Genomic DNA, 27,021 nt, shown 5'->3' with positions numbered 1-27,021 from the left:
CCCTCCATGGATATTAGGAACAATATCCCAGACTGGGTGTACGCCTCCTGCTGTACAGAGTGCAATATCATCCTCTCCCTCCCAGGATAGTAATTACAATATCACTGGGCGGGAGCACACAGCCTGTGAATTATTATCATCCTCTCCAACTCCGTATACTAGGAACTATATCTCAGAAAAACTGTCCCCTCAGTGCCATATTCGGACTAATAGCAAAGGCTTCTTCCGGGAATATTAGGAGCAATATTACCGCGTAGCTATCCATCCATTGCTATAATTGGAGTCATGTGATACTTTACCCCCGTTCATATTAGGATCAGTGTCACGTGGTGAGTGTACACCTGCTGCGATATTAAAACTAAAGTCCTGCTTTCCGACCCTGGTTATTAAGAACAGCATCACAAGTAGGTTTACACTTCCTGTGGAATGAGGAATAATAATATGATTATTAATCATCAATGATCGATTTTAATAATTATCAATGATACTAAAAATTCATAAGATACCATTATTAATTATGGATAATGATTTTCAATACATGATTAGGCCTGCTTTCAATTAATTATTAATATTAATGTCATCAAATAATATTATTAGTTCCTAATACTAATCATTATTGTATTCCCAGCATCACTGGGTATTGATTTAAGTCACATTAATTGCTAATATCATAATATTATTATTAATAGTGATATTACTAATAATTATGATTACAAATGGTTAACCTTTTAAACCAGTATTCATTTTTACTCTCTTTATTGTGATCATTAATATCAATAATTATTATTAATATTAATATAATTATTAATATTAATGATTAATAGACTTGCTCCTGATGTAAACCCGGGAGAGGACGATGTTAATTTCTATATCACAACGGTGTACACCCCCCGTGACAGAGTTTCCAAGTTCTGCTTGGGAGAGGAGGATATGACAATCAGTTTCACTGGAAGTAGAAACAACGGTGGGATACTGTTCTGAATATTCAGGGAGGAAGAGGCTGATGTGACTCCTAATACACAGGGGGTTACTCCCTCTGAGGGAGTGCACACTGGGGGTGTACAATCGTCTGAGAAGGAGTTGAAAATTTTCCGATGGGGAGATGATATTACTCAGAATATGAGAAAGAGGCAGGGGGTCCACAAGGCTCCCAGAAGCCAGGGGGGCGGGCCGGGGGTGGCGGCTGGGAGCCCGATCGCGGGGGGTGCCTGCACCCCCGGCGATGGGGCTCCCAGAAGCCAGGGGGGCGGGCCGGGGGTGGCGGCTGGGAGCCCGATCGCGGGGGGTGCCTGCACCCCCGGCGATGGGGCTCCCAGAAGCCAGGGGGGCGGGCCGGGGGTGGCGGCTGGGAGCCCGATCGCGGGGGGTGCCTGCACCCCCGGCGATGGGGCTCCCAGAAGCCAGGGGGGCGGGCCGGGGGTGGCGGCTGGGAGCCCGATCGCGGGGGGTGCCTGCACCCCCGGCGATGGGGCTCCCAGAAGCCAGGGGGGCGGGCCGGGGGTGGCGGCTGGGAGCCCGATCGCGGGGGGTGCCTGCACCCCCGGCGATGGGGCTCCCAGAAGCCAGGGGGGCGGGCCGGGGGTGGCGGCTGGGAGCCCGATCGCGGGGGGTGCCTGCACCCCCGGCGATGGGGCTCCCAGAAGCCAGGGGGGCGGGCCGGGGGTGGCGGCTGGGAGCCCGATCGCGGGGGGTGCCTGACCCCCCGGCGATGGGGCTCCCAGAAGCCAGGGGCGCGGGCCGGGGGTGGCGGCTGGGAGCCCGATCGCGGGGGGTGCCTGACCCCCCCGCGATGGGGCTCCCAGAAGCCTGGGGGGCCGTCCGGGGGTGGCTCCTGGCAACCTGATCTGGATATTTGGAAGAGTATCACAAGGGGTTGTCCAGTGTCTGTGATACTGAGATTAATATCTGTCTCTCGGCCTTGGAATATTGAGAAGGATGAAACTGGGTGAATGTCCACCCTGTGCCACATTGCGAGTAATATCAGCCTGTCCCCTCCATGGATATTAGGAACAATATCCCAGACTGGGTGTACGCCTCCTGCTGTACAGAGTGCAATATCATCCTCTCCCTCCCAGGATAGTAATTACAATATCACTGGGCGGGAGCACACAGCCAGTGAATTATTATCATCCTCTCCAACTCCGTATACTAGGAACTATATCTCAGAAAAACTGTCCCCTCAGTGCCATATTCGGACTAATAGCAAAGGCTTCTTCCGGGAATATTAGGAGCAATATTACCGCGTAGCTATCCATCCATTGCTATAATTGGAGTCATGTGATACTCTACCCCCGTTCATATTAGGATCAGTGTCACGTGGTGAGTGTACACCTGCTGCGATATTAAAACTAAAGTCCTGCTTTCCGACCCTGGTTATTAAGAACAGCATCACAAGTAGGTTTACACTTCCTGTGGAATGAGGAATAATAATATGATTATTAATCATCAATGATCGATTTTAATAATTATCAATGATACTAAAAATTCATAAGATACCATTATTAATTATGGATAATGATTTTCAATACATGATTAGGCCTGCTTTCAATTAATTATTAATATTAATGTCATCAAATAATATTATTAGTTCCTAATACTAATCATTATTGTATTCCCAGCATCACTGGGTATTGATTTAAGTCACATTAATTGCTAATATCATAATATTATTATTAATAGTGATATTACTAATAATTATGATTACAAATGGTTAACCTTTTAAACCAGTATTCATTTTTACTCTCTTTATTGTGATCATTAATATCAATAATTATTATTAATATTAATATAATTATTAATATTAATGATTAATAGACTTGCTCCTGATGTAAACCCGGGAGAGGACGATGTTAATTTCTATATCACAACGGTGTACACCCCCCGTGACAGAGTTTCCAAGTTCTGCTTGGGAGAGGAGGATATGACAATCAGTTTCACTGGAAGTAGAAACAACGGTGGGATACTGTTCTGAATATTCAGGGAGGAAGAGGCTGATGTGACTCCTAATACAGAGGGGGTTACTCCCTCTGAGGGTGTGCACACTGGGGGTGTACAATCGTCTGAGAAGGAGTTGAAAATTTTCCGATGGGGAGATGATATTACTCAGAATATGAGAAAGAGGCTAGGGGTCCACAAGGCTCCCAGAAGCCAGGGGGGCGGGCCGGGGGTGGCGGCTGGGAGCCCGATCGCGCGGGGTGCCTGCACCCCCGGCGATGGGGCTCCCAGAAGCCAGGGGGGCGGGCCGGGGGTGGCGGCTGGGAGCCCGATCGCGGGGGGTGCCTGCACCCCCGGCGATGGGGCTCCCAGAAGCCAGGGGGGCGGGCCGGGGGTGGCGGCTGGGAGCCCGATCGCGGGGGGTGCCTGCACCCCCGGCGATGGGGCTCCCAGAAGCCAGGGGGGCGGGCCGGGGGGTGGCGGCTGGGAGCCCGATCGCGGGGGGTGCCTGCACCCCCGGCGATGGGGCTCCCAGAAGCCAGGGGGACGGGCCGGGGATGGCGGCTGGGAGCCCGATCGCGGGGGGTGCCTGCACCCCCGGCGATGGGGCTCCCAGAAGCCAGGGGGGCGGGCCGGGGGTGGCGGCTGGGAGCCCGATCGCGGGGGGTGCCTGACCCCCCGGCGATGGGGCTCCCAGAAGCCTGGGGGGCGGGCCGGGGGTGGCGGCTGGGTGCCCGATCGCGGGGGGTGCCTGACCCCCCGCGATGGGACTCCCAGAAGCCAGGGGTGCCGTCCGGGGGTGGCTCCTGGCAACCTGATCTGGATATTTGGAAGAGTATCACAAGGGGTTGTCCAGTGTCTGTGATACTGAGATTAATATCTGTCTCGGCCTTGGAATAACGAGAAGGATGAAACTGGGTGAATGTCCACCCTGTGCCACATTGCGAGTAATATCAGCCTGTCCCCTCCATGGATATTAGGAACAATATCCCAGACTGGGTGTACGCCTCCTGCTGTACAGAGTGCAATATCATCCTCTCCCTCCCAGGATAGTAATTACAATATCACTGGGCGGGAGCACACAGCCTGTGAATTATTATCATCCTCTCCAACTCCGTATACTAGGAACTATATCTCAGAAAAACTGTCCCCTCAGTGCCATATTCGGACTAATAGCAAAGGCTTCTTCCGAGGATATTAGGAGCAATATTACCGCGTAGCTATCCATCCATTGCTATAATTGGAGTCATGTGATACTTTACCCCCGTTCATATTAGGATCAGTGTCACGTGGTGAGTGTACACCTGCTGTGATATTAAAACTAAAGTCCTGCTTTCCGACCCTGGTTATTAAGAACAGCATCACAAGTAGGTTGACACTTCCTGTGGAATGAGGAATAATAATATGATTATTAATCATCAATGATCGATTTTAATAACTATCAATGATACTAAAAATTCATAAGATACCATTATTAATTATGGATAATGATTTTCAATACATGATTAGGCCTGCTTTCAATTAATTATTAATATTAATGTCATCAAATAATATTATTAGTTCCTAATACTAATCATTATTGTATTCCCAGCATCACTGGGTATTGATTTAAGTCACATTAATTGCTAATATCATAATATTATTATTAATAGTGATATTACTAATAATTATGATTACAAATGGTTAACCTTTTAAACCAGTATTCATTTTTACTCTCTTTATTGTGATCATTAATATCAATAATTATTATTAATATTAATATAATTATTAATATTAATGATTAATAGACTTGCTCCTGATGTAAACCCGGGAGAGGACGATGTTAATTTCTATATCACAACGGTGTACACCCCCCGTGACAGAGTTTCCAAGTTCTGCTTGGGAGAGGAGGATATGACAATCAGTTTCACTGGAAGTAGAAACAACGGTGGGATACTGTTCTGAATATTCAGGGAGGAAGAGGCTGATGTGACTCCTAATACACAGGGGGTTACTCCCTCTGAGGGAGTGCACACTGGGGGTGTACAATCGTCTAAGAAGGAGTTGAAAATTTTCCGATGGGGAGATGATATTACTCAGAATATGAGAAAGAGGCAGGGGGTCCACAAGGCTCCCAGAAGCCAGGGGGGCGGGCCGGGGGTGGCGGCTGGGAGCCCGATCACGGGGGGTGCCTGCACCCCCGGCGATGGGGCTCCCAGAAGCCAGGGGGGCGGGCCGGGGGTGGCGGCTGGGAGCCCGATCGCGGGGGGTGCCTGCACCCCCGGCGATGGGGCTCCCAGAAGCCAGGGGGGCGGGCCGGGGGTGGCGGCTGGGAGCCCGATCGCGGGGGGTGCCTGCACCCCCGGCGATGGGGCTCCCAGAAGCCAGGGGGGCGGGCCGGGGGTGGCGGCTGGGAGCCCGATCGCGGGGGGTGCCTGCACCCCCGGCGATGGGGCTCCCAGAAGCCAGGGGGGGCGGGCCGGGGGTGGCGGCTGGGAGCCCGATCGCGGGGGGTGCCTGCACCCCCGGCGATGGGGCTCCCAGAAGCCAGGGGGGCGGGCCGGGGGTGGCGGCTGGGAGCCCGATCGGGGGGCGTGCCTGACCCCCCGGCGATGGGGCTCCCAGAAGCCAGGGGCGCGGGCCGGGGGTGGCGGCTGGGAGCCCGATCGCGGGGGGTGCCTGACCCCCCCGCGATGGGGCTCCCAGAAGCCTGGGGGGCCGTCCGGGGGTGGCTCCTGGCAACCTGATCTGGATATTTGGAAGAGTATCACAAGGGGTTGTCCAGTGTCTGTGATACTGAGATTAATATCTGTCTCTCGGCCTTGGAATATTGAGAAGGATGAAACAGGGTGAATGTCCACCCTGTGCCACATTGCGAGTAATATCAGCCTGTCCCCTCCATGGATATTAGGAACAATATCCCAGACTGGGTGTACGCCTCCTGCTGTACAGAGTGCAATATCATCCTCTCCCTCCCAGGATAGTAATTACAATATCACTGGGCGGGAGCACACAGCCAGTGAATTATTATCATCCTCTCCAACTCCGTATACTAGGAAGTATATCTCAGAAAAACTGTCCCCTCAGTGCCATATTCGGACTAATAGCAAAGGCTTCTTCCGGGAATATTAGGAGCAATATTACCGCGTAGCTATCCATCCATTGCTATAATTGGAGTCATGTGATACTCTACCCCCGTTCATATTAGGATCAGTGTCACGTGGTGAGTGTACACCTGCTGCAATATTAAAACTAAAGTCCTGCTTTCCGACCCTGGTTATTAAGAACAGCATCACAAGTAGGTTTACACTTCCTGTGGAATGAGGAATAATAATATGATTATTAATCATCAATGATCGATTTTAATAATTATCAATGATACTAAAAATTCATAAGATACCATTATTAATTATGGATAATGATTTTCAATACATGATTAGGCCTGCTTTCAATTAATTATTAATATTAATGTCATCAAATAATATTATTAGTTCCTAATACTAATCATTATTGTATTCCCAGCATCACTGGGTATTGATTTAAGTCACATTAATTGCTAATATCATAATATTATTATTAATAGTGATATTACTAATAATTATGATTACAAATGGTTAACCTTTTAAACCAGTATTCATTTTTACTCTCTTTATTGTGATCATTAATATCAATAATTATTATTAATATTAATATAATTATTAATATTAATGATTAATAGACTTGCTCCTGATGTAAACCCGGGAGAGGACGATGTTAATTTCTATATCACAACGGTGTACACCCCCCGTGACAGAGTTTCCAAGTTCTGCTTGGGAGAGGAGGATATGACAATCAGTTTCACTGGAAGTAGAAACAACGGTGGGATACTGTTCTGAATATTCAGGGAGGAAGAGGCTGATGTGACTCCTAATACAGAGGGGGTTACTCCCTCTGAGGGTGTGCACACTGGGGGTGTACAATCGTCTGAGAAGGAGTTGAAAATTTTCCGATGGGGAGATGATATTACTCAGAATATGAGAAAGAGGCTAGGGGTCCACAAGGCTCCCAGAAGCCAGGGGGGCGGGCCGGGGGTGGCGGCTGGGAGCCCGATCGCGCGGGGTGCCTGCACCCCCGGCGATGGGGCTCCCAGAAGCCAGGGGGGCGGGCCGGTGGTGGCGGTGGGGAGCCCGATCGCGGGGGGTGCCTGCACCCCCGGCGATGGGGCTCCCAGAAGCCAGTGGGGCGGGCCGGGGGTTGCAGCTGGGAGCCCGATCGCGGGGGGTGCCTGCACACCCGGCGATGGTGCTCCCAGGAGCCCGGGGGGCGGGCCAGGGGTGTCGACTGCATGCCCGATCGTGGGAGATGCCTGCTATTTATCCCAATATAGCACAGAGGGTACAGCTCTTCTGAGATATTGTTCCTAGTATACGGAAGGGGAGAGGATGATAATGATACGCAGGTTGTGTGCTCCCGCCCGATGATATTGTTATTACTATCCTGGAAGGGAAAGGATGATATTGTACTCTGTACAGCTGGAGTCATACACCCAGTCTGGGATATTGTTCCTAATGTCCATGGAGGGGACAGACTGATATTACTCGCAATGTGGCACATGGTGGACATCCACCCTGTTTCATCCTTCTCAATATTCCAACACCGAGAGACTGATATTACTCTCCGTATCACAGACACTGTACAACCCCTTGTGATACTCTTCCAAATATCCAGATGATGTTCCCCGCTCCCAACCCGTCCGGCCCCCCCTGGCTTCTGGGAGTCCCATCGCCAGGGGTGCAGGCACCCCCCGCGATCGAGCTCCCAGCCGCCACCCCCGGCTCGCCGCCGTGGCTTCTGGGAGCCCCATCGCTGGGGTTGCAGGCACGCCCCCCGATCGGGCTCTCCGCCGCCACTTCCGGCCCGCCCCCCTTACTTCTGGGAGCCCCATCACCGGCGGGTGAGGCACCCCCTGCGTTCGAGCCCTTGGCAGCCACCCCTGGCCCGCCCCCCTGGCTTCTGGGAGCCAGAATGAGATTAGTAAAATTGACCATGGAAAGCTGACTTGCTCCTGAACCGTGGGAGGGTGGTGTGAGATGGTTCCTTTGATGAAGCAGAAAGCAGCCCTCGCCAGACACTAAGTCTGCCTCTCCATTGACCTTGGACTCTCAGCCTCCAGACTGTGAGAAATTAGTATCCGTTGTTCATAAATCACTCAGTCTAGGTCAGGCACAGTGGCTCACGCCTGTAATCACAGCACTTTGGAAGGCTAAGCCAAGTGGATCAAGAGGTCAAAAAATCGAGACCATCCTGGCCAACATGATGAAACCAAATCTCTACTAAAAATACAAAAAAAAAAAAGAAAATGCCAGGTATGGTGGTGGGCACCTGTAGTCCCAGCTACTCAGGAGGCTGAGGCAGGAAAATCACTTGAACTCGGGAGGTGGAGCTTGCAGTGAACCGAGATCGCACCATGCTCTCCAGCCTGAGCAACAGAGCAAGGCTCCATTTCAAAATAAATAAATAAATAAATAAATAAATAATAAATAATTAAAATAAACGTCCCAGTCTATGGCACTTTGTCATAGCAGCCTGAATGAACTAAGACAGCTCAGTATGAATCAAACAGAAGGCCAGGTCACAGGAACCTAAAGGAAGTCCTCCTAGAAGCAGAATGACATCAGGGAAGAAGGAACAATGGCAGGAGGGGCAAAATAGGACCTCAGGGCTGTTCTAGGACACCCACGTCCCAGGCTGTGAGGCTACCTGTGGTGCTTGGCATCCTGCCAACCCAGATCAGTGGCACAGGTGCCTACGGGGAGCTGTGCAGCAGACCCCCTCTTGCTCAAGGAGCCTTCTTGGGACCAGTCTTCCGGACTGGCATTGGACAAGAGCTTTACAAATGTCCTCACAATTGCATCCATGGGCAAGAAATTCCACTTCTAGAATCATTCTTAAAGAAGAAGAAAAATGTTTAAATAAATAAATAAAACAATAAAATGAGACTCATTCTTGGAATGTTGCCAGGATATAGCTTACAAGATAGGAAAACAAGCTCAAATTATAGGAGTGTATTTAATAAAAGAAAAAAAGAAAGAAAAGAATAGAACAGTCAGAAGATGGTCATATTCTAGAAGAGCTGCAGGAATAAGGGAATTAAAAACAATATGCTCCAAAACCCTTTAGAGAAGGTATGCTTGGGCTCCAGACATTTGGCCTGGTTTTTTGGACAAAAGTGGTGAATTGGTCCTCTCTCCCTCTCTCTCTCCCTCTCTCTCTTTCTCCCTCTCTATGTCCTTCCCTCCATCCCTCTATCCATCCCTTTCTCTCTCTCTCCCTCTCTCTGTCTCTCCCTCCCTCCCTTTCTCCCTCTCTATCTCCCCCTTTCTCTCTCTCTCTCTCTCCCACTCTCCCCCGCCCCCTGTCTCCCTGCGTGCTTCTCTGTCTCCTCCCTGCATCCCATACACATCATGGTAGAAAGGCCCCTTAGGATCATCCCACATCCTCTGTGGCCATCCACACCTGCCAACCTGCCCTCTGATCTGTATACTGTCCTGGTTTATTCTGCCCACCTGAAAAAGCTCGGCCATGCAGGTAGAAGATGCTGCTGTTCTATTTCCATGATGCCAAATGCCTAGAAATTAAGGGGAAAAGGCATTCACCAAAAAAATGGGATTTTATGTTGAATCTTAGCATTTACTTCTGTTATCCTCCTTTTTTTTCTTTTGTTTAGGTCTGTGTCCTGGGAAGCTCTGGGATGAACATGACTCCTGAGCACAGACGCCGCCCTCACAGAGGTTCGTGTATGCTCGGCTTCATCCGCGGAACTTTACACTCACACTTGACTTGCCCACTTTACGTGTCTTTTTTTTTTTTTTTTTTTTTTTTGGCCTGACTTTTAGAAAACCAATCTGAGAATAAAGTTTAAAAAGAGAGTTTCTGAACCCTTAACTGAGGTCAAAATCTTGGAGTGAAAGCCAAAGATGCAGTGTCCAAGGAGTCAGGGGAATGGGGGCATCTTCGAACCCAGAATCAGTCAGCAGTGGGGAGAAAACAAGGGCTTCTATGTGCGGCTCCCTGATGAGCACTCGGAAAGCAAATGCGTTTCAGTCCAGAAGAAGGTCAAGTGAGGAAATGACCTAAATGGGGCTTATTCCTTGCCCAGCCCTGAGAATAAGCTGGAGTCCCCAGGCAGGAGAGGGAGGGCCAGGCCCCATAAGCCTCTCACCATGGAAAACGATGATGGGCCAGGAAGCTGCAGAGTGAGTCGACCTTCTTGCCCTCTCTGCAGAGGCCTGGCCCTTGTGAGTGAACCCCCTCACTCCCTCTTATTATTTAGTCTTGCTACTGTTGGCATATTAAAGTTGGTGATCATTTGGAACATGAGTGCTAAACTGAATTTTGTTAATTCTAATAATTTATCAGAGCATTTTTATATTTCTAGGAAACAGAATTATACATTATCCTCAGAATTATTTTATCTTTCTTGTTAATAATAACAGTCCTTCAGTCGCCCTGCCTTCCCACTGGGTGTGAGTGCATCTCTGCTAATGTGGGGCATGAGAATGGATGCCAGAGGCAGAGCAAGCAGCTCAGAGGCCATAGCAGCTATTTATTTTTTTGTTTATTTATTTATTTATTTTGAGATGGAGTCTCACTCTGTTGCCCAGGCTGGAGTGCAATGGCGTGATCTCAGCTCACTGCAACCTCCACCTCCTTGGTTCAAGCGATTCTCCTGCCTCAGCTTCCAGAGTAGCTGGGATTACAGGCACCCACCACCATGCCGGGCTAATTTTTGGTACTCTTAGTAGAGACGGAGTTTCACCATGTTGGCAAGGTTGGTCTTGAACCCCTGGCCTCGGGTGATTCACCCACCTTGGCCTCCTAAAGTGCTAAGATTACAGGCATGAGCCACCATGCCCGGCCCATTGTGGCATCTTAATCACAGAGTGAAGAAGGCCTGGACCCAGCGTGAAGATGATGAAAAGGGGGAAGAGCAGCTCTCTCACCTATAGTGCTGCCAGGCGCTTCCAACTTTCAACATAAGGGACACTAAATAGCTTTCCCAACGAAAACAACTGAGATGTTGGGTAAAACCTACAAAAATGCATCTTTGTAAGTGCATTACTGGGCTGGCATTGAAGGATGGAATCCACAGCAGTCGATAAGGAATTGGCGGGAACCAAAGTGGAATTTATTTTTCTGTTTAGACAGTTGCACAGAGGATGGGGCATCAGAAACAAAACCGGATGTCTCTCCAAAATGAGGTCAGAAATCTGACATCTTAGACTTAAAATAAAAGCCCACCTCAGAGCAGGAGCAGCAAGGAGAGCAGCTGTCCCTGCATTGGTGCTGGGTGGAGGGAAAACCACTGACCCTGAGAACCGATGAGAAACAGTCCTCCAGGAGTTCATGCTGGAAGACCTCGAGAGCATGGGTCAAATCGACGTGGCACCAGGCGGCTGCTAACTTCACCTCTACCCCATGTGAGTGAACATCTTTGCTGAAACAATGCAACCCTGTCCTCAAAATATCTCCCCACTTAAAATTCCAAGAAAGATAAGTCCCCGTGCAAAAAGTTACAAAACATAAGTAAACAAAGTACTGTGGATACATCCAATAATTCAAGAAACAAATTGAGCAGAGTCACAAAAATCCAAAATGTGGAAAAGATCAACTGCTGGCAAAGTATCCACTGCTGTTGCTCCCGTTAAGAGACTGTATTTCATAAAAAGCTAGACACGCCCCTCTGTGGCCTCACACTTGCCTTCTCAGGCATGTCTGCCCCAGAAATGCCTTTGCACTGCCTTCTCCAAGAGACACATACGGGGCAAGAATATTTAGGCAGTGATTGTAGACATAGAAAACACTTGAAAGCCACCCAAATACATCTCTATCAAGGAAAAAAGCTGGCATAGTCACATTGTGGAATATGATACAGCTGTGAAAATGAACTGCCGTTAGAAGCATCAGCAATGAAAAATTACAGTGAACAAAGGAAATTACTGAAAAATACACTGCTATTCCACATACAGTTCACAAACTATAACATATGACATGGCTGAATAATATACAGAGAAATGATATAACTTATGAAAAGCGAGACAAACATTAACACATTAGTCCTATGTCTGGGTGAAGAAGGGAGACCCAGGTGATGAAAGAAGGGCGCATTGTAGCCTTTCAAGACACTCGATGCTAATGCATGATGACAACAGCGCAATTATTAATCTATCAGATTATGCATTCAGTTTTGTTTGTTTGTTTGTTTGCTTTTGAGGCGGAGTTTTGCTCATGTAGCCCAGGCTAGAGTGTAATGGCACGATCTCGGCTCGCTGCAACTTCTATCTCCTGGGTTCAAACAACTCTCCCACCTCAGCCTCCCGAGTAGCTGGGATCACAGGTGCCTGCCATGATGCTCAGCTAACTTTTTGTATTTTTTTAGTAGAGACGGGTTTCACCACATTGGCCAGGCTGGTCTTAAACACCTGACCTCAAATGATCCACCCGCCTCAGCCTCCGAAAGTGCTGGGCTTACAGACATGAGCCACCATGCCCAGCCAAATTTTATAGACTCTTAGGTGTCATATATTTCATAATTAAACATAAAAAACTAAATGTTTACTGTAGTTTGTAAATGAAAGAGCAATAAAAATTGTTGCAAACTTTTAAACATCAAACCTGTTGTATAGCTCATAGTGACCCTCCTATTAAGCTGTGGTAAGCTCCAATTGGTATTTCATTGTTATTTTCTAAAAACTAGGTGAACAGATGAAAAACAGAATTCAGTTTTAAAACAAGATATTAAGATAATGTTACTGGTTGAAAGTGTCCAGGTTGTTGGTGCCTTGAACCAAGAATTGGACGCAATGCAAAAATGGAGCAAGGAAAGAATGAAGCAGCAAAGCAGACATTTACGGAAAATGAAAGCACGCTCCACAGGGTGAGAGCGCCTGAGCACAGGGGGCCCGTTACTGAAGTTTCTAGGGCTTAAATCCCCTCTCGAGGTTTCCATTGGTTACTTGGTGTGTACCCTACGTAAATGAAGAGGATGAAGTAAAATTACAAAGTCATGTACTCGGTGTAAGCCCTGTGTAAATGGAGAGGATATTTCTTGTCATACCGCAAGAGTTTCCATTTGATTTCGTTCTCGGAAGTCAAGGTGAATCGGCCTTATGTTCCTGCCTCCAGACCCTTTTCTCCTGCCTCCGTGGAATGGATGGCAGGACATGGAAAATGGTTTTGTCCAAATGACACGTCCCAGGGCACTGGCAGCTGAGGACAAGAGGGAACCAGTTGGTGTCACTGAGGAACGCTCACCCGTGTCTCCACACCGCACAGAACAAAGTGAGTGTCCTTGTCCTGAACCCTCTGAAGTGAGTATCTCGCCTCAGGGCTTTCATGAAACCCTTTTTAGGAGAGGCTCCTTCTCTCTCCTTCTGCAGCCACAAGGCAGCAGGGATAGCCCCTCTCTCGCTGAAGTTCTTCTTAAAAAAACAAAGAGAATAAAATACTAGAATTAATGTAATGAATAATAAAATAATGAAAATGAAAGTATGTTTCACAGAAGCAGCTCTGGAATTTCATGTATTGGTGGCATTAAAAGCATAAAATGGGCCTATAGGCCTGGCGGGGTGGCTCATGCCTGTAATCCCAGCACTTTGGGAGTCTGAGGCAGGTGGATCACGAGGTCAGGAGATCGAGACCATCCTGGCTAACACAGTGAAACACCGTCTCTACTAAAAATACAAAAAATTAGCCATACATGGTGATGGGGCCCTGTAGTCCCAGCTACTCGGGAGGCTGAGGCAGGAGAATGGCGTGAACCCGGGAGGCCGAGCTTGTAGTGAGCCAATATCGCTTCACTGCACTCCAGCCTGGGCAACAGAACAAGACTCTGTCTAAAAAAAAAAAAAAAAAAAGAAAAAAGAAAATGGGCCTATAGAGCTCCATTTAATGGCAAAAAATTAAGGAAAGAATAAAAAGACTCTGCTAATAATGGTGACGTGAGCTGCTCATATTGTCATTTTCTCTGGGACCTAATATTGGGGAGGAGGTGGGACCACCTGCCACCAGGCTCCAGGTGATTTTCGGGCTGTTCCCCCAAATCACTGCAGCCTCTTCCCTGCTGGTCCCTTGATCCTGCTGCTGTGCCGGGCGTCCTGAGTGGCAGGAGGCACCTCGGCAGCTTCCAGTGGGATAGGCCTGCGGCATTCTGAGCCTGAATGTCGTGATCACTAGGAAGTAAGGAGACATAAGCAGGAAGGGTTCAGGGATGGAGCGGCCGCTTCTCAGGGATCAGTCTCGGGCCCGAGCTGAGAAGAATCCCCTTTCAGGACGATGGCTCCAGGCTGAGGTCAACGCTGTTTCTGTGCGTTATGATGACTGACCTGCATCCACAGGGAAGCGTATCCGGGCTCCTTTTTCCCAGGCAATGTTGGGAATACCTTGAAATGGGCACTGGTGGATTTCAATTCCAGCCTTCCAGAAGCCACTCCAAATGGAAATGGAGCTAACGGATGCAGGTGGAGTAAGTAAACAACTTTAGGTCCCAAACAACAATTTTCACATACAATATAGTGTACAGGGAAAAATAAAGCCTTGAGACCCCAACTCACAGCCAAAACGGAAAAAAATCATTAAGTTGGAAGCTGAATCATGCAAGAAACTGCCTTTCCTTTTGTTCCTAAGCAGATAGTTACAGATAGCTACATCTCCACAGGAAGCTGGTCTATGTTCACCTTATCTTATATAAAGGCTTATGTAGAGGACTGATTTACCGCATGTGAGATGAAGACGTAACTGATCCTTCCCCATCTGCTCTCTTTCTCTTGCAACCTGAGGAAGACCACAGGTTCCCTCTCTCCCCTCCTGCCCACCATTTTCCTCCAGCCCACCCTTCCCCTCCAGCCCACCCTTCCCTCCTGCCCACTCTTTTCCTCCAGCCCAGCCTTCCTCTCCAGCCCAGCCTTCTCCTCCAGCCCGCCTGGAAGAGGAAGAGGTCTGCAGCTTACATCAGAATCTCGAAGTTGACACCCAAAAAAGGTAAAAGATCCTGCGGGATGCTGGCATATACAACTAATGAGATAACGCTCTGGGTGTACATCCTAGCATACAGGAAGAGCATTCTTGTTCATGGCGGTGGTTTCAAATATTTCAGTGAGTTTTCCCTTGAATGCCTCAGTTGGGAGCCACTTCAGTTCAGCGCAGGAAGCAAGGGAGCTTCAAGGACTGGTAGTTATGAATTCAAGCTTATACACAGCGACAGATCACAGGTCTGTGGAAGATACTGGTCAATCAATATACAGAGGTAGCATTCCATAACTGAAGCATAGGGCATATCTGACTTCATCTGACAAGGCTAAAATCATGATTGTTTTTCTAACTGGGAAATTTATGTAACTTATTTGCCAATAAACAACCATCTCTCTCTCCCCATTTTCTGACATAACGCTAGTCGTTAGAGAAATGTTCCGATGATGTTCATGAAAGAACAAACCAGTGTCTTCCGCTTTAATACCACCTATTTCACACATATGACTCTTGCTGCTTCCATGTGACACTAAAAATATCGGGAGTGCCAGGAAGTCTCTTTAATCATCGTTCTCCAACGTGCTCAGGAGATGAAGTCATTCTGTGAAGTGGACTTCAGTTGACACCACTGAGAAAACGTCCTAGAGAAAGTAAAACTTGTAGTGGCCTCATACTTTACAGAAATAATCCAACTTCTTTCTTTCATTTCTCTCCGGTTTTTGGACATGAATTTTAATTGGTTCAGGGCGACCTGTTTCTGCATCAAAGTCTTGGGAAGCTTCCATCTGTTTTTATATTATATTATATTATATTATATTATATTATTTAGAAATAGAGTCTCACTGTGTCACTCAGGCCAAAGTGTAGTGGTATGATCACGGCTCACTGCAGTCTCAACCTCCCAGGCTCGAGCCAATCCTCAGGCCTCCACCACCTGAGTAGCTGGGACTGCAGGTGTGCCACCATGTCCTGCTAACGTTTTATTTTTATTTTTTTATTTTTTGTAGAGACAGGATCTCGTTATGTGGCCAAAGCGGGTCTCAAACTCCTGGTCTCAAGCAATCCTTGTGTCAGCCTCCTAAAGTGCTGAGATTATAGACATGAGCCATGGCACGCAGCTGATTTATTAGTTTATTTTCTCAGAACTCTATGCAACCTGATTCTTAATACATAAGGAAAGAGAAGCCAGTCAAAAGTGGAAGTAGTTGCACACAATGAAAGTGTCATTTGGCACTTAGACAAGAGAGGCGGATTGTAAAAATGAAAGATCTACATGTCGCAATTGGCTGTGGGCTTGGACTCCAGCACTTTTTATTTTTATTTTTTTAGGAGATAGTGTCTCACTCTCTTACTCAAGCTGGAGTGCAGTGATATAATCATAGCTCACTGTTATCTCAAACTCCTGAGTTCAAGTGATCCTCCTGCCTCGACCTCCCAAGTACCTGGGACTACAGATGTGCCATCGCTCCAGGTAATTTTTTTTTTTTTTTTTTGAATTTTTGTAGAGACGAGGTCTCCCTGTGTTGCCCAGGCTAGTCTCAAACATGTGACCTCAAGCAATCGTTCCCCCTTGGCCTCTAAAGCACTGGGGTTATAGGTGTGAGTCACTGTACCCGGCCAAGAAACCAACCCCACCTGTTTTCTATATAAAGTTTAGCATCTAGATACGAAGCAAAATAAGTTTTCAAGATCAAGGAGTCTGAAGGGAAGCTGCTGGGAGGGGAATGGGCTCAAGGCAGCGTTTTCTGGTCTACAGTTTTGCTTATTCTTGGACTTTCCAAAGTCCTGAAAGAAGCAGAAGGAAAGTGAGAAGAGAGGAAGAGGCAGGAGGAAAGGAGGAGGGCTGCACCTCTGCGGTTGCAGATTAGCCCAAGCCGGCTCAGTGGCTGGGAAGGAAGGGAGGAAACCCCCAAGGCCGAAGGTGGAGTCAGAGTCCTGGGTCCAGCAGAGACTGGACAGGAGGAGGGTGCCGGGAGCCAAAGACCTTCCTGCTAGCACTGCAACCTCTTAAACTGCTTAGGCTTTTATCTAAATTTGATATGTCCGCATTTTGTAGACCTCCAAACCAAGTCACTCAGGGTAACCCAGACAGGAAGGGGAGGATGATAGGAGAAGGTGCCCCACCTGATGATGCCCTTCTGGCTTTTATCCATTCCTGGGAATGACTCTTTCTCCAACTCGGGGGATACCCCTATGGGAGAATACAGTGGCGTGGACCAGCAGTGGAGAATTCCAAGTCCAAAAAACGATTGGCATTTTCAAGGAAAGTAAGAAATCATCCTGCATATATGAAATATTGGGAAAAAGGTTGTTACTAATAATTCTCAAGCGACCACTCTGGTGAGACTAGGTTTCTCTGGGGATGTGTGGAGCAGGGTGTATGTACCGAGTGAGCACATCCCACCCTTCAGACTCCTTCAGCTCCTGTCTACTGTAGCAGTCAGAGGGCAACTCCTGTCCTCATCTCCTCTGAGCGACCCACTCACTCATTCACTCACTCATTCATTCACTCGTTAACTCATTCACTCACTCACTCATTCACTCATTCACTCCTTCACTCGCTCACTCACTCATTCACTCACCCTTTTACTCACTTGCTCATTCATTTACTCATTCACTCACTCATTCACTGACCCATTCACTCACGCACTCACTCATTCACTCACCCATTCACTCACTCAGTCATTCCCTAACTCACCCTTTCACTCACTCACCCATTCACTCATTCACTCACTCATTCACTCACTTATTCACTCACTCACTCATTTCCTCATTCATTCACTCAATCATTCACTCACTCAAATCATTCACTCATTCACTCACTCATTCACCTCTTCACTCACTCATTCACTCATCCTTTACTCACACACTCACTCATTTATTGACTCATTCACTCACTCGTTCATTCACTCACTCAATTCTTCACTCCCTCATTCACTTGTTCGCTCACTGACTCATTCACTCACTCTTTCCCTCACCCATTCACTCACTCACCCACTCATCTGTTCACTCACTCATTCACCCACTCACCCATTCACTAAGTCACTCATTCATTCACTCACTCACTCACTCATCACTCATTTATTCCCTCGGTCACTCACTCATTCACTCACTTATTCACTTGCTTATTCACTCACTCATTCACTAAGACGCTCATTCATTCACTTACTCACTTATTCACTCACCCATTCACTCACTCACTCATTCACTCATTGACTCCCTTGGCAATTCATTCACTCACTCACGGTCACTCATTCAGTCATTTACCCACTCACTCACTCATTTCTCCTTCCCTCATCCACTCACTCACTCATTCACTGACTGACACTCACTCACCCATTCACTCATTTACTCACTCATTTACTCCTTCACTCACTCACTCACTCACTCCCTCCCTCCCTCCTTCATTCATTCATTCAGCAGCACCCATGACAGGTTCACTCTGTCCTGGGCTCTGCTGTTGCCCTGGGACTGCAGCAGGGAAGAGTCAAAGATCTCTGAATCCACGGCATTCAGAGTTCAGCCAGGGGACCTTTCGAGAAGCCCAGCAGATAGGTGAAATGCCCCATGTGTGACACTGACGAGGATGTTTTAAGAGCAGCAGGGAGGGAACAGGAGTGTGCATGGAGCCCAAAATTTCTAAGAGGGTGATCTGGGGAGGTCTCACCGTGCAGGAGACCTTGCAGGACAGACCTGTGGAAAGTGGGCAGAGTCGGTAGGGAGAGGAGGGCCTGGGTTGAGGAAAGAGCAGGCTAGGCCTGAGGTTGTCGGGTGCCTGCATGGGCCTCTGGGCAGCACCAGGATCTGAAGGGACCAGAGGACAGGCCAGTGTGGCTTGTGTGGGGTCTGTGACTCCGAGTCAGCAGAGAAGATGCCTGAATTACATCCTGATAGGTGCACCCTGACTTTGAAGCTGAGGACACCCGAGACATGGAGGTGGGGTGGAGGTTGGGGCAGAGCAGGGGATGAGGAGGGAGCCTGTTCCGGTCCAGGTCAAAGGTGGTGGCCTGGCCCTAGTGGCTCCAGATGCAATGAAGAGCCAATGGGGACTTTCCTGAGGGACTTAGATGCCAGGGTGGAAGAGCACTGCAAGGCTTCAGCCTGAGCCCCTGGGAGGATGGAGTCACCAGGAGCTGAGGTAAGGAAGACTGAGCGATGGGGGGTTGTGTGGGGGGTGCAGAGGCCTGAGCTCAGTTTGGCCCCTGCAGATTTGAGATGCCCACTCCATGCACAGGCCGAGACAGCAGAGAAGGGGAAGAGGCTGCAGCTCAGGTAGCCCTGGGATGTGCAGCCCCACATGCTGGGGCACTGGGTCATGGTGTCCTCATGGCTGGGAGCTGCTTCCCTCCTGGGATGCCAGAACTCCTTTAGGGCACATCGGCAACTCCTGCGCTCACCACTGAGGGGAAGTGGGAAGGGCAGCTGTCCCTATGCATGTTCTCCTTCACCTTGTCCTAGGCAGGTCCCAGGCAGCACCACCCTCCCAAGTGGCTCCCCTTGGCCGCTGTCTCTAGTGTTCACAGCCAGACCCTAGAAGAGGGCTGGACTCAGCGGCTCACTTCTGATGAATAGAACCAGGCAAAAGAGATGGTGGTCTCTCCTGAGATTGGATTGGGAGGAGCTGAGGTTCTGTCCACTGGAACTCTCCCCCTGGCTCTTGGTAGGTGCTAGTTCTGGCAAAGCCAGTCACCCGCCCAGGGCAGAGGGCAACCTGAAGCTGATGCCACAGAGAGACTGGGGCCTTCAGTCCAACAGCCTGCAAGCAACAGAATCCTGCCAGCAACACAGAAGTGAGCATGGAAGCAGCTCCTCCCCTGATGAGCCTGAGCCTTCAGAAGACACAGCAGCCCTAGGCAGACACCTGCTGCAGCCCTGGAGAGCCCCTGGGGCAGAGGGCCCAGTGAAGCCTGCCTGAACTCCTGGCCCAAGGAGTAATCATTCCTGGGGTATAAGTGTGTGCTGGTGTGGGCCTTTGGAGTAATCTGTCAAGGGACAATAAAGAACAAGCACACACCTCAGGTCCTACTGGGTGGAAGCTGTACGGTCAGCACGGCATGTAATATCTTCCTCTTGAATTAGAAGATTCATTGCTAAGGCCAAAGTTAAAAAAAAAAAAAAAAACCTCTAGTTGTAGCAACATTGAAATACATGACTTTCAAAAAAAAAAAAAAAAAAGCCATAGCTATTCTTTTCCATCTTTGCTACAGGTATATATTAATATATGTTAATTCCCTGACTGACTGAGCAAGGGGCCAAACTCATAAGAACAGATGTGTGAGGACCGTCAGTGACCACCCTGACCCCAGCCCTTATACACAGACAAACTTTTGAACATAATCCGTAACCTTGGGGGTCTTGACACTCTAAATTTTATTGTTTTTCATTAGCTATTTCTATTCCCTAAACAATACCTGTTCATCGCAGAGAAAAATGGCATTGCCTATACTAAGCAAAAGAAAGGAAATAAAATGCTCAGAAACATTTACAGATGTATGCAGACTCACACACACACACACACACACACACACACGCACGCACGCACTCACACACAGGCTCGCACTGCGTCTAGGCCTGCCTTTTCACTTATTTGTATGTCCTGAACATATTTCCATGTCAGTAGACACATATCTTTGTAGCGGTAACAGCAACTAAATATTATTGCAGCGCATATTTTTACCATCATTTATTTAACTCATCATGTTTGAACTGTTAGGTTGTATCTATCATTTTCTGTATTACAGACAATTTGATGACAAATGACCAATCCCCTAATGTTCAATATAAAAATATCAATTGTATAAGGAGATAACGGGTATTTGGCTAAAATAAAATTCAGTGTGGCCCACCTTCTCCACATGTAACGTGCTCTAAAAAGGCATGAATAATTAAATTAGCCCTTCTATTCTCCAGCACAGATCCTGAGCCCAACTGTGGGTGCAGGTGCTTAGAGCCTCGGTCTGCTCTTCTGCCCGCCAGAAGGCAAAGGCCACTCAACTGCCACCTTAAGACAGCCAGGATTCGCCTCTCCCTTTTAATTAATAGAATAATGCTCAGGTTCACTGCATGAGAGCAGCGCTCTCTGACTTTGCATTCATCAGGATAACCTAGGTGGTTTGTTTAAAACTACACATTTCCTGGCTGAGCTCCCAGAAACTGGACTTCAGTGGTTTAATGGGGGTGTGCATAGGACAGGTGATTCTGAGGACCACGAGGGGTTAGGAATTTCGCCGTTAATTCTGGCCAAGGGAGAGATTAGACCATCCAGCATTGTCTGCAGCATATATTTTTTTTCCTCTTTTGCAATGAATATTTGATGCTCAGCGGGATGAGCCCCAGGATGAGGCACACATCCAAGAAAAATCCATGCCTCTCCATCTTTTCCCCAGGATTGCCCTTTGGTGAGACTCTCCTTTGCGATTGCTTCACTTTCCCGGGTTCATAGAACAAACCTCTTCTTAGTCTCTTTTGTTGTTTCCTATCTGTTCAACAAACACCCACTGCGCAGGACCATCCTCCGGAAAGCCCTCGAGTGGGGCCGTTTGGGAGCCCTTCTTCGTGGGGTGAGCACTGAAGGAACCGGGATCCCATAAGCCCGTGCTTTTGTAGGGGCTGCTCCCTGTCCCATCGCAGGTAACTGGCACCAGGCTGTTAAGCTGTGGATGGGCAACTGGCACAGCGCTTTGAATGTGCGTATTTCAGCACGTGGAGTTGGCCGGTGAAGTCAGCCGAGGTCGGCACAGCGTACAGCAGCGCGCCTGTCCGTAGGGAGGAAGTGTCGTCCCGCCTCCCCGCCAGGTCAGTCCCGTTGCGCCTCCTCCTATCCCACTCTGACTTTCGCGCGCCCATGCGTCTCTGAGTGTAGCGCCCCGATACTCTTCCCCACCCCAAGGATTCTTCTCCCCACGGGACGAGCTGGGGGCCCGGGAGCGCCACAGACCCCGTGGACCCAGGAAATCGCTGCTTCGTCATAGCTAAGCTCGCCGCGCTCAGCTTTTCCCACCACCTGGAGGATCCACTCTCCGTGCGTCCTTCCCGACCTCAGGCTGCAGAGAAAACGTGGGGGCGGGGATCGAGGAAGCCGCGCGCAGAGGCTCCTAGCGCAGCCCCAGGAGGAATCCTGCCGCCACCAAGAAGCTGTGCGCGCGGCCGGGCTCGGCGCTGACAACAGCCGGATCTACCGGGCCTGCCGCGAGCCTCCGCGTCCAGGTGGGGTCTCCGCGCCCCAATTCCACCCCACCCCGCCATCGGCGCTCCCCGCAAGTGCGGAGTTTCCACCGGCCCCGGCGTTCGCGCCCACTCACGGTCTCCCTTGCCCCCCCCCTCCCCGCCCCGGGAGATGCTCCCGGCGTTCTATTCCGCCCTGCCTTGGCCCGCCCAGCGAACGATGTGACCCCGCCCCCTTGCGGTCTCCCCTCCCCCGGTCGCTGCCCCTGCCCCCACCTGTGGCGCTCCGGGCATCTCTAAAGGCCCCAACCAGAGTCCTCCAACCCACCCGCAAGGGTAGCACACCGGCAACGCGGCCCCACCCCCAGGGACTCCGCCCACTTGTGGTGTTACCCCCGCCTCCGCGACCTCACCCACCGCTAGCGCGGCAGCCACCTACGACGACCCCCGCGTAGGTCCTCCTGCTCACACCCGGCCCCGGCCAGCCCCTGCCCCTTTCTCTGCCCCTTTCCCTGCCCCTGCCCCTGCCCCTAGCCGCGCCCCACCCCCGCAGCCCCTCCTGTGCGCTTGGGCCCCGCCCGTCAAGGCCCTTTGACGCTAGGGCCGGGCGGGGGCGCGGGCGGGGCAGCGTTTCCGAGTCGGGCGCACGCGGGCAGGGTCTCCATTGCCTGCTGCGCACCCGGACTAGCGGCTGCCCTCGGCCTCCTCGTCTTGGACGCGGAAGACTCCCGGGCCCCCAAGGGCTCCTTGCGGAAGTTCCTGGAGCAGCTCTCCGGGGCCGGCAAGGCCATCGGCGTGCTGACCAGCGGGGGACATGCTCAAGGTGCGCGCCCCCCTCCGGGCGGCGAGGGAGGGACGGACGGAGAAGGGGAGAAGAGGGAGAAGGGGAGAACAGGGCGAAGGGGATGGGGGAACCGGGCAGAAGAGGGGGAAGCGATGGGAGGACCCGGGGAAAGGTGGGGAAGCGATGGGAAGAACTGGGGAGAAGAGCGGGGAAGCGATGGGAAGAACTGGGGAGAAGCCCGTGCCCGGGAGCGGCAGGGGTACCTGCGGGGCGGCGGGAGCCGGCAAGGCAGCCCCGGGGTCCATGCCGGGTGGGGCGGAGGAGGAAGGAACATGGCGATAGGAACCTCCATTCGGAAAATAGTGAGCTTTCCACCCTCTCCGGTTTATGTTTTAAATTGAGCCTGGTAGAGGGGGTCGCCTGGAGCACCTTCCGAGGTCGTTCTGCCTCTGAGCGGTAGGATGGGGCCGGGCTTCCCCTCCGAATCCTGGGTACAGCGCGATCACTTCTTAAGTTGCCCCCGCCCCCCAACTCCGCCCCACGCCACCCCCCAGCTTGTCGAGGAAGAAAGGGCCGGATCCCGGCGGGCCTCCTGTCGCCTCGGGCCCCCCGCGGCGTGGGCGGGGTCCCGGCTGCTGCAATGCGGGAAACGGCGGGGGTGCTCTGGGTTCCCGCCTAGCGTCTCCGAGGCAGTCAGGCAGCCCCTCGCGTTTCCGTTGGAAGATTTTAAAAAAGGGTTTCCTGCGCTCGCATGTGCTGTCGCCTTCCGGCTCGTGACAAAACCGAAAACTAAAATGGGTCCCAGGCCCTCCCCGCCAGCCTCCGCGGACGGGAAGGAGCAGGAATCGGGGACTCCGGGACGTCAGTGGCGCTGCAGCGCGGGCTCTGGGCTTCCCCTGTCCTGTAATGTGGAAAGGGCTCTCCAGGAGGGGCCGAGCCTGGGCCCACGACGCAGGCGCTCCGGGAGGACATTTAACATTGAAGAGCGAGAGGTGGTGGAGACTGCGCTCCCCAGGCCCCAGGTGCACGTAGGGGCACCGGTGCCCAGGTTCAGGAGGGTGAGGCCTTCTTGGCCAGGTAGCCTTGTTAAATCTATCTGAAAATCACAGATAACTAAGTATCAAGTCGTCACAGATCATTTTAGTATCCTGAATGAGATGGCTACGGAAAACATGAAAACGTCGTTACTGGTTACGTGCATGATGCATCCAAAACATTGTTACCTGCACAGTGGCAGCACTGATATTTGTGGGCTTTTGAACGTGTGGACTGGAGTGTTAAGAGCCCTTCAGAGTTATGACAGTAGTTTGATTTGAATGTTCTTTTCTTGGCGAATAAATGCTGTACATTGAATTTACCCAGGAAACTAGGAAGGTGAACCCACACGAAGGACACAGGCCTGTGGGCTGCTCCAGGCGCCCTTAGGGCGTTGCAGGGCCTGAGCCATGCGCTTCCTGCTCAGCCTCCTGAGAGCCGTGACGGCGTCTCTGTTCTGCCTCACACTGGACCCGCTAGTTTCATATTCTTGTTATGGTTCCGAGGCTACAAGCGGTTGGATTCTGTGAGACACTCTCTGTCTTCCTCCTCCGGCTGCTTTCAAATGGGTCGTCTTTTTTTAGAACTGATTTTTTAAGCAGTGATTGATGGGGTGAGTTGTAGTGCTGTCCTGAACTGCAGAGGGAGCGCATTGAGGAACCTGGGTTTTGATGCTGTGCACATCAGCAGAGTCACCAGCCCAGGGCCCTGTCAGTCCCATTATTAAGCTCATTTCTTGCTCTTGTCATCGTTACTCAGACGCCTTAAAAAAAAAGCAAACTCCTGCTTACCGTCACTGGCTGAGTTTGGCAAATGGGTGTTTACCCTGGAAAGAGGAGCATTTTGTCCTCTGGAACGTCTAAGGCGCCCTTTGGTGAGGTGGTCTGTTTCTGACCACTCTATCCCGTGGGCGTCCTTCCTACTTCCACCTTCCCTTTCCGAACGCCTCCGCCTCCAGGGCTTTAACTTTCCTTCTGTGTGTGTGCCACGCAGAGGTTATGACTGTTGTGCCAGTGCCCTGTTCTTTCTTTCTTTCTTTCTTTCTTTTCTTTCTTTCTTTCTTTCTTTCTTTCTTTCTTTCTTTCTTTCTTTCTTTCTTTCTTTCTTTCTTTCTTTCTTTCTTTCTTTCTTTCTTTCCTTTTTTCTTTTTGCTGAGGGCCCAAAACTTGCTGCATCTCAAAAGAAGCAATTGCATCCATTTGTTCGCGATGAGCATAAACTGCTCTTTAAGGGAGACTAATTGGTAAACCCGGCTGCTGTGGGTAGAAAGACAGAGGTGGCTGCGGAAGCAGGGCTCTGCCTCTTGGAAGCCTGCACAACCTTCCTGTTTTCTTTCTTCAATATCCGCGGGGGGGGGGGGGTGGTTAATTTTAATAAGCCCTGGAAACCAACAAAGCAGGAAAGTGCTAAGACATTGAGGTGTGAGATTTAAAATGACAACCAGCAGCCTCTCATTCTTCCTTCACTGAGGAAGGAAGGAACCAGTTGCCTCTTCGTTTTGGGGCTGCAGGGTATGTTTGGCAGAGACACTGGCCCTTTGTGCTGTGTGACTCATGAATTGAGATAGTTCTTTACTAAGTGTTTTGTGCAGTAGGTATGAAAATGGGGAAAGAGGGAGCACTGTCCTTGGTGGAGAGGCGTGGAGAGACGCTGTGATACATAGCGAGTCCTTTTTTTCTGGGCTCCTGGTTTTCAATCTTTTTCTTCTTTTTTTCCTAACAGCTTGAAAGATGATTTTTGTGTCTTAATTAAAAGATTGAAGACTGTGGGTCAGACCCAAACTAATTCCATTGGCATCAAAGAAAAGGATTCTTTACATATTTATCTATAGGCACAATTTATTTTTTTATTTTTTGCTGAATTATCTGGTTAGTCAAATCATACATTAGAGAAGCAATATTAAAAATTAAAAAATAAAAAATGTGTCTGTAAACGTATCCCCCTTCCATTCCAGTCTTTGTTTCTGTGTAATTTTAGAACCTTGGACCATGATGTACATAGAGTTTATATTCTTTTAATATCTTGCTACTTCATTGTTTTCATGTTTAATCTTTGGGTTGATGTATCACAGGTTACTTGACCGTTTCTTACAGGTGTTTGGTTTAGTTTTTTTTTTCCCTTAACGCTAATGTAAATTTGAGTGTTTGGATGGTAGTTTTAGCAGAATTTAAGGCAGAGTCTCAGTTAGGGTGATGGATCGATTTATAGTCCCTAGTTTGAGGAGAGAGGTGGCAATATGCCCTTTCTTCTAAAATTGATATGTTAAATCACAATGGACATTTACATGATTTTGAGCACTTGGGACTCCCCTGGGGTTCACTGGTATTGCACGGTCCGGGCTGGGGATCTTCTGCTGGAGAGGCCCCCAGCGTGCCCAGCGCAGGGTCCTGAGTGTGTTGCTGCAGGACAAGCTCTGGGCTTTGCCCTGCAGCGGCCGTCGCTCTGGGAAGAGCTGGCTGCTCCAGGAATGAGGCCTATGCTCTGAAGCTCACATTCAGCAGACCAGCAAAGGTCAGCACAGATGACCTTATATGAATCATTCATTTAACAAGCATTCATGGAATACACATTCCATGCAGTTGGAACTTAGAGTGGAAGGCCATCAGTTCACTGTTGTCTCAGCAGAACTTTGTCCCTGGGTCCCTGTTGAACTTAGAGTGGAAGGCCATCTGCTCACTATTGTCTGAGCAGAGCTTGGTCCCTGGGTCCCTGTTGAACTTAGAGTGGAAGGCCATCAACTCACTGTTGTCTGAGCAGAGCTTGGTCCCTGGGTCCCTGTTGAACTTAGAGTGGAAGGCCATCAGCTCACTGTTGTCTGAGCAGAGCTTGGTCTCTGGCTCCCTTTTGTAGCCTCCGCTCCTAGGAGGTGCACGGTGAGTGTTGGGGGACCCTCCACAGGCACAATTGCTGAACAAGGACCCCTCCCAAGGGTGTCAGCCCTAGGCCCTGAGCTCTGAAGAGGAGGAAGGCATTCCTGGGGCCATCTCCCCTTCTGGATACTGAGCTCTGCACAGAGAGAAACTCTTCCACATTCACTGCAGTGAAGTTCATACTTTAGAGACTGGGGCCTGCATTCCCCAGAATTTCCATGGCCACAGGTGGTGGCCGCACCATGCGAC

General features: G+C 49.8%; 1 protein-coding gene across 1 annotated transcript in view; it reads left to right on the top strand.

The window, feature by feature from the left end:
• Positions 1–21,603: 21,603 nt before the first annotated feature.
• The window catches only part of LOC135968620 (uncharacterized), a 45,001-nt gene continuing 39,583 nt past the window's right edge, over positions 21,604–27,021 (top strand). Inside the window, exons 1-4 of the mRNA XM_074026618.1 lie at positions 21,604–21,680; positions 21,962–22,125; positions 22,452–22,534; positions 22,618–22,906. Coding sequence (XP_073882719.1) covers positions 21,604–21,680; positions 21,962–22,125; positions 22,452–22,534; positions 22,618–22,906 — 613 coding nt within the window. The remainder of the gene's footprint in view (positions 21,681–21,961; positions 22,126–22,451; positions 22,535–22,617; positions 22,907–27,021) is intronic.

Source organism: Macaca fascicularis, chromosome 19 (genome assembly GCF_037993035.2).
Source record: "Macaca fascicularis isolate 582-1 chromosome 19, T2T-MFA8v1.1".
Classification (NCBI taxonomy): Eukaryota; Metazoa; Chordata; class Mammalia; order Primates; family Cercopithecidae; genus Macaca; species Macaca fascicularis.
Note: the sequence above shows the minus strand (reverse complement) of the source record. Positions and strands in the feature narration are given on the sequence as shown.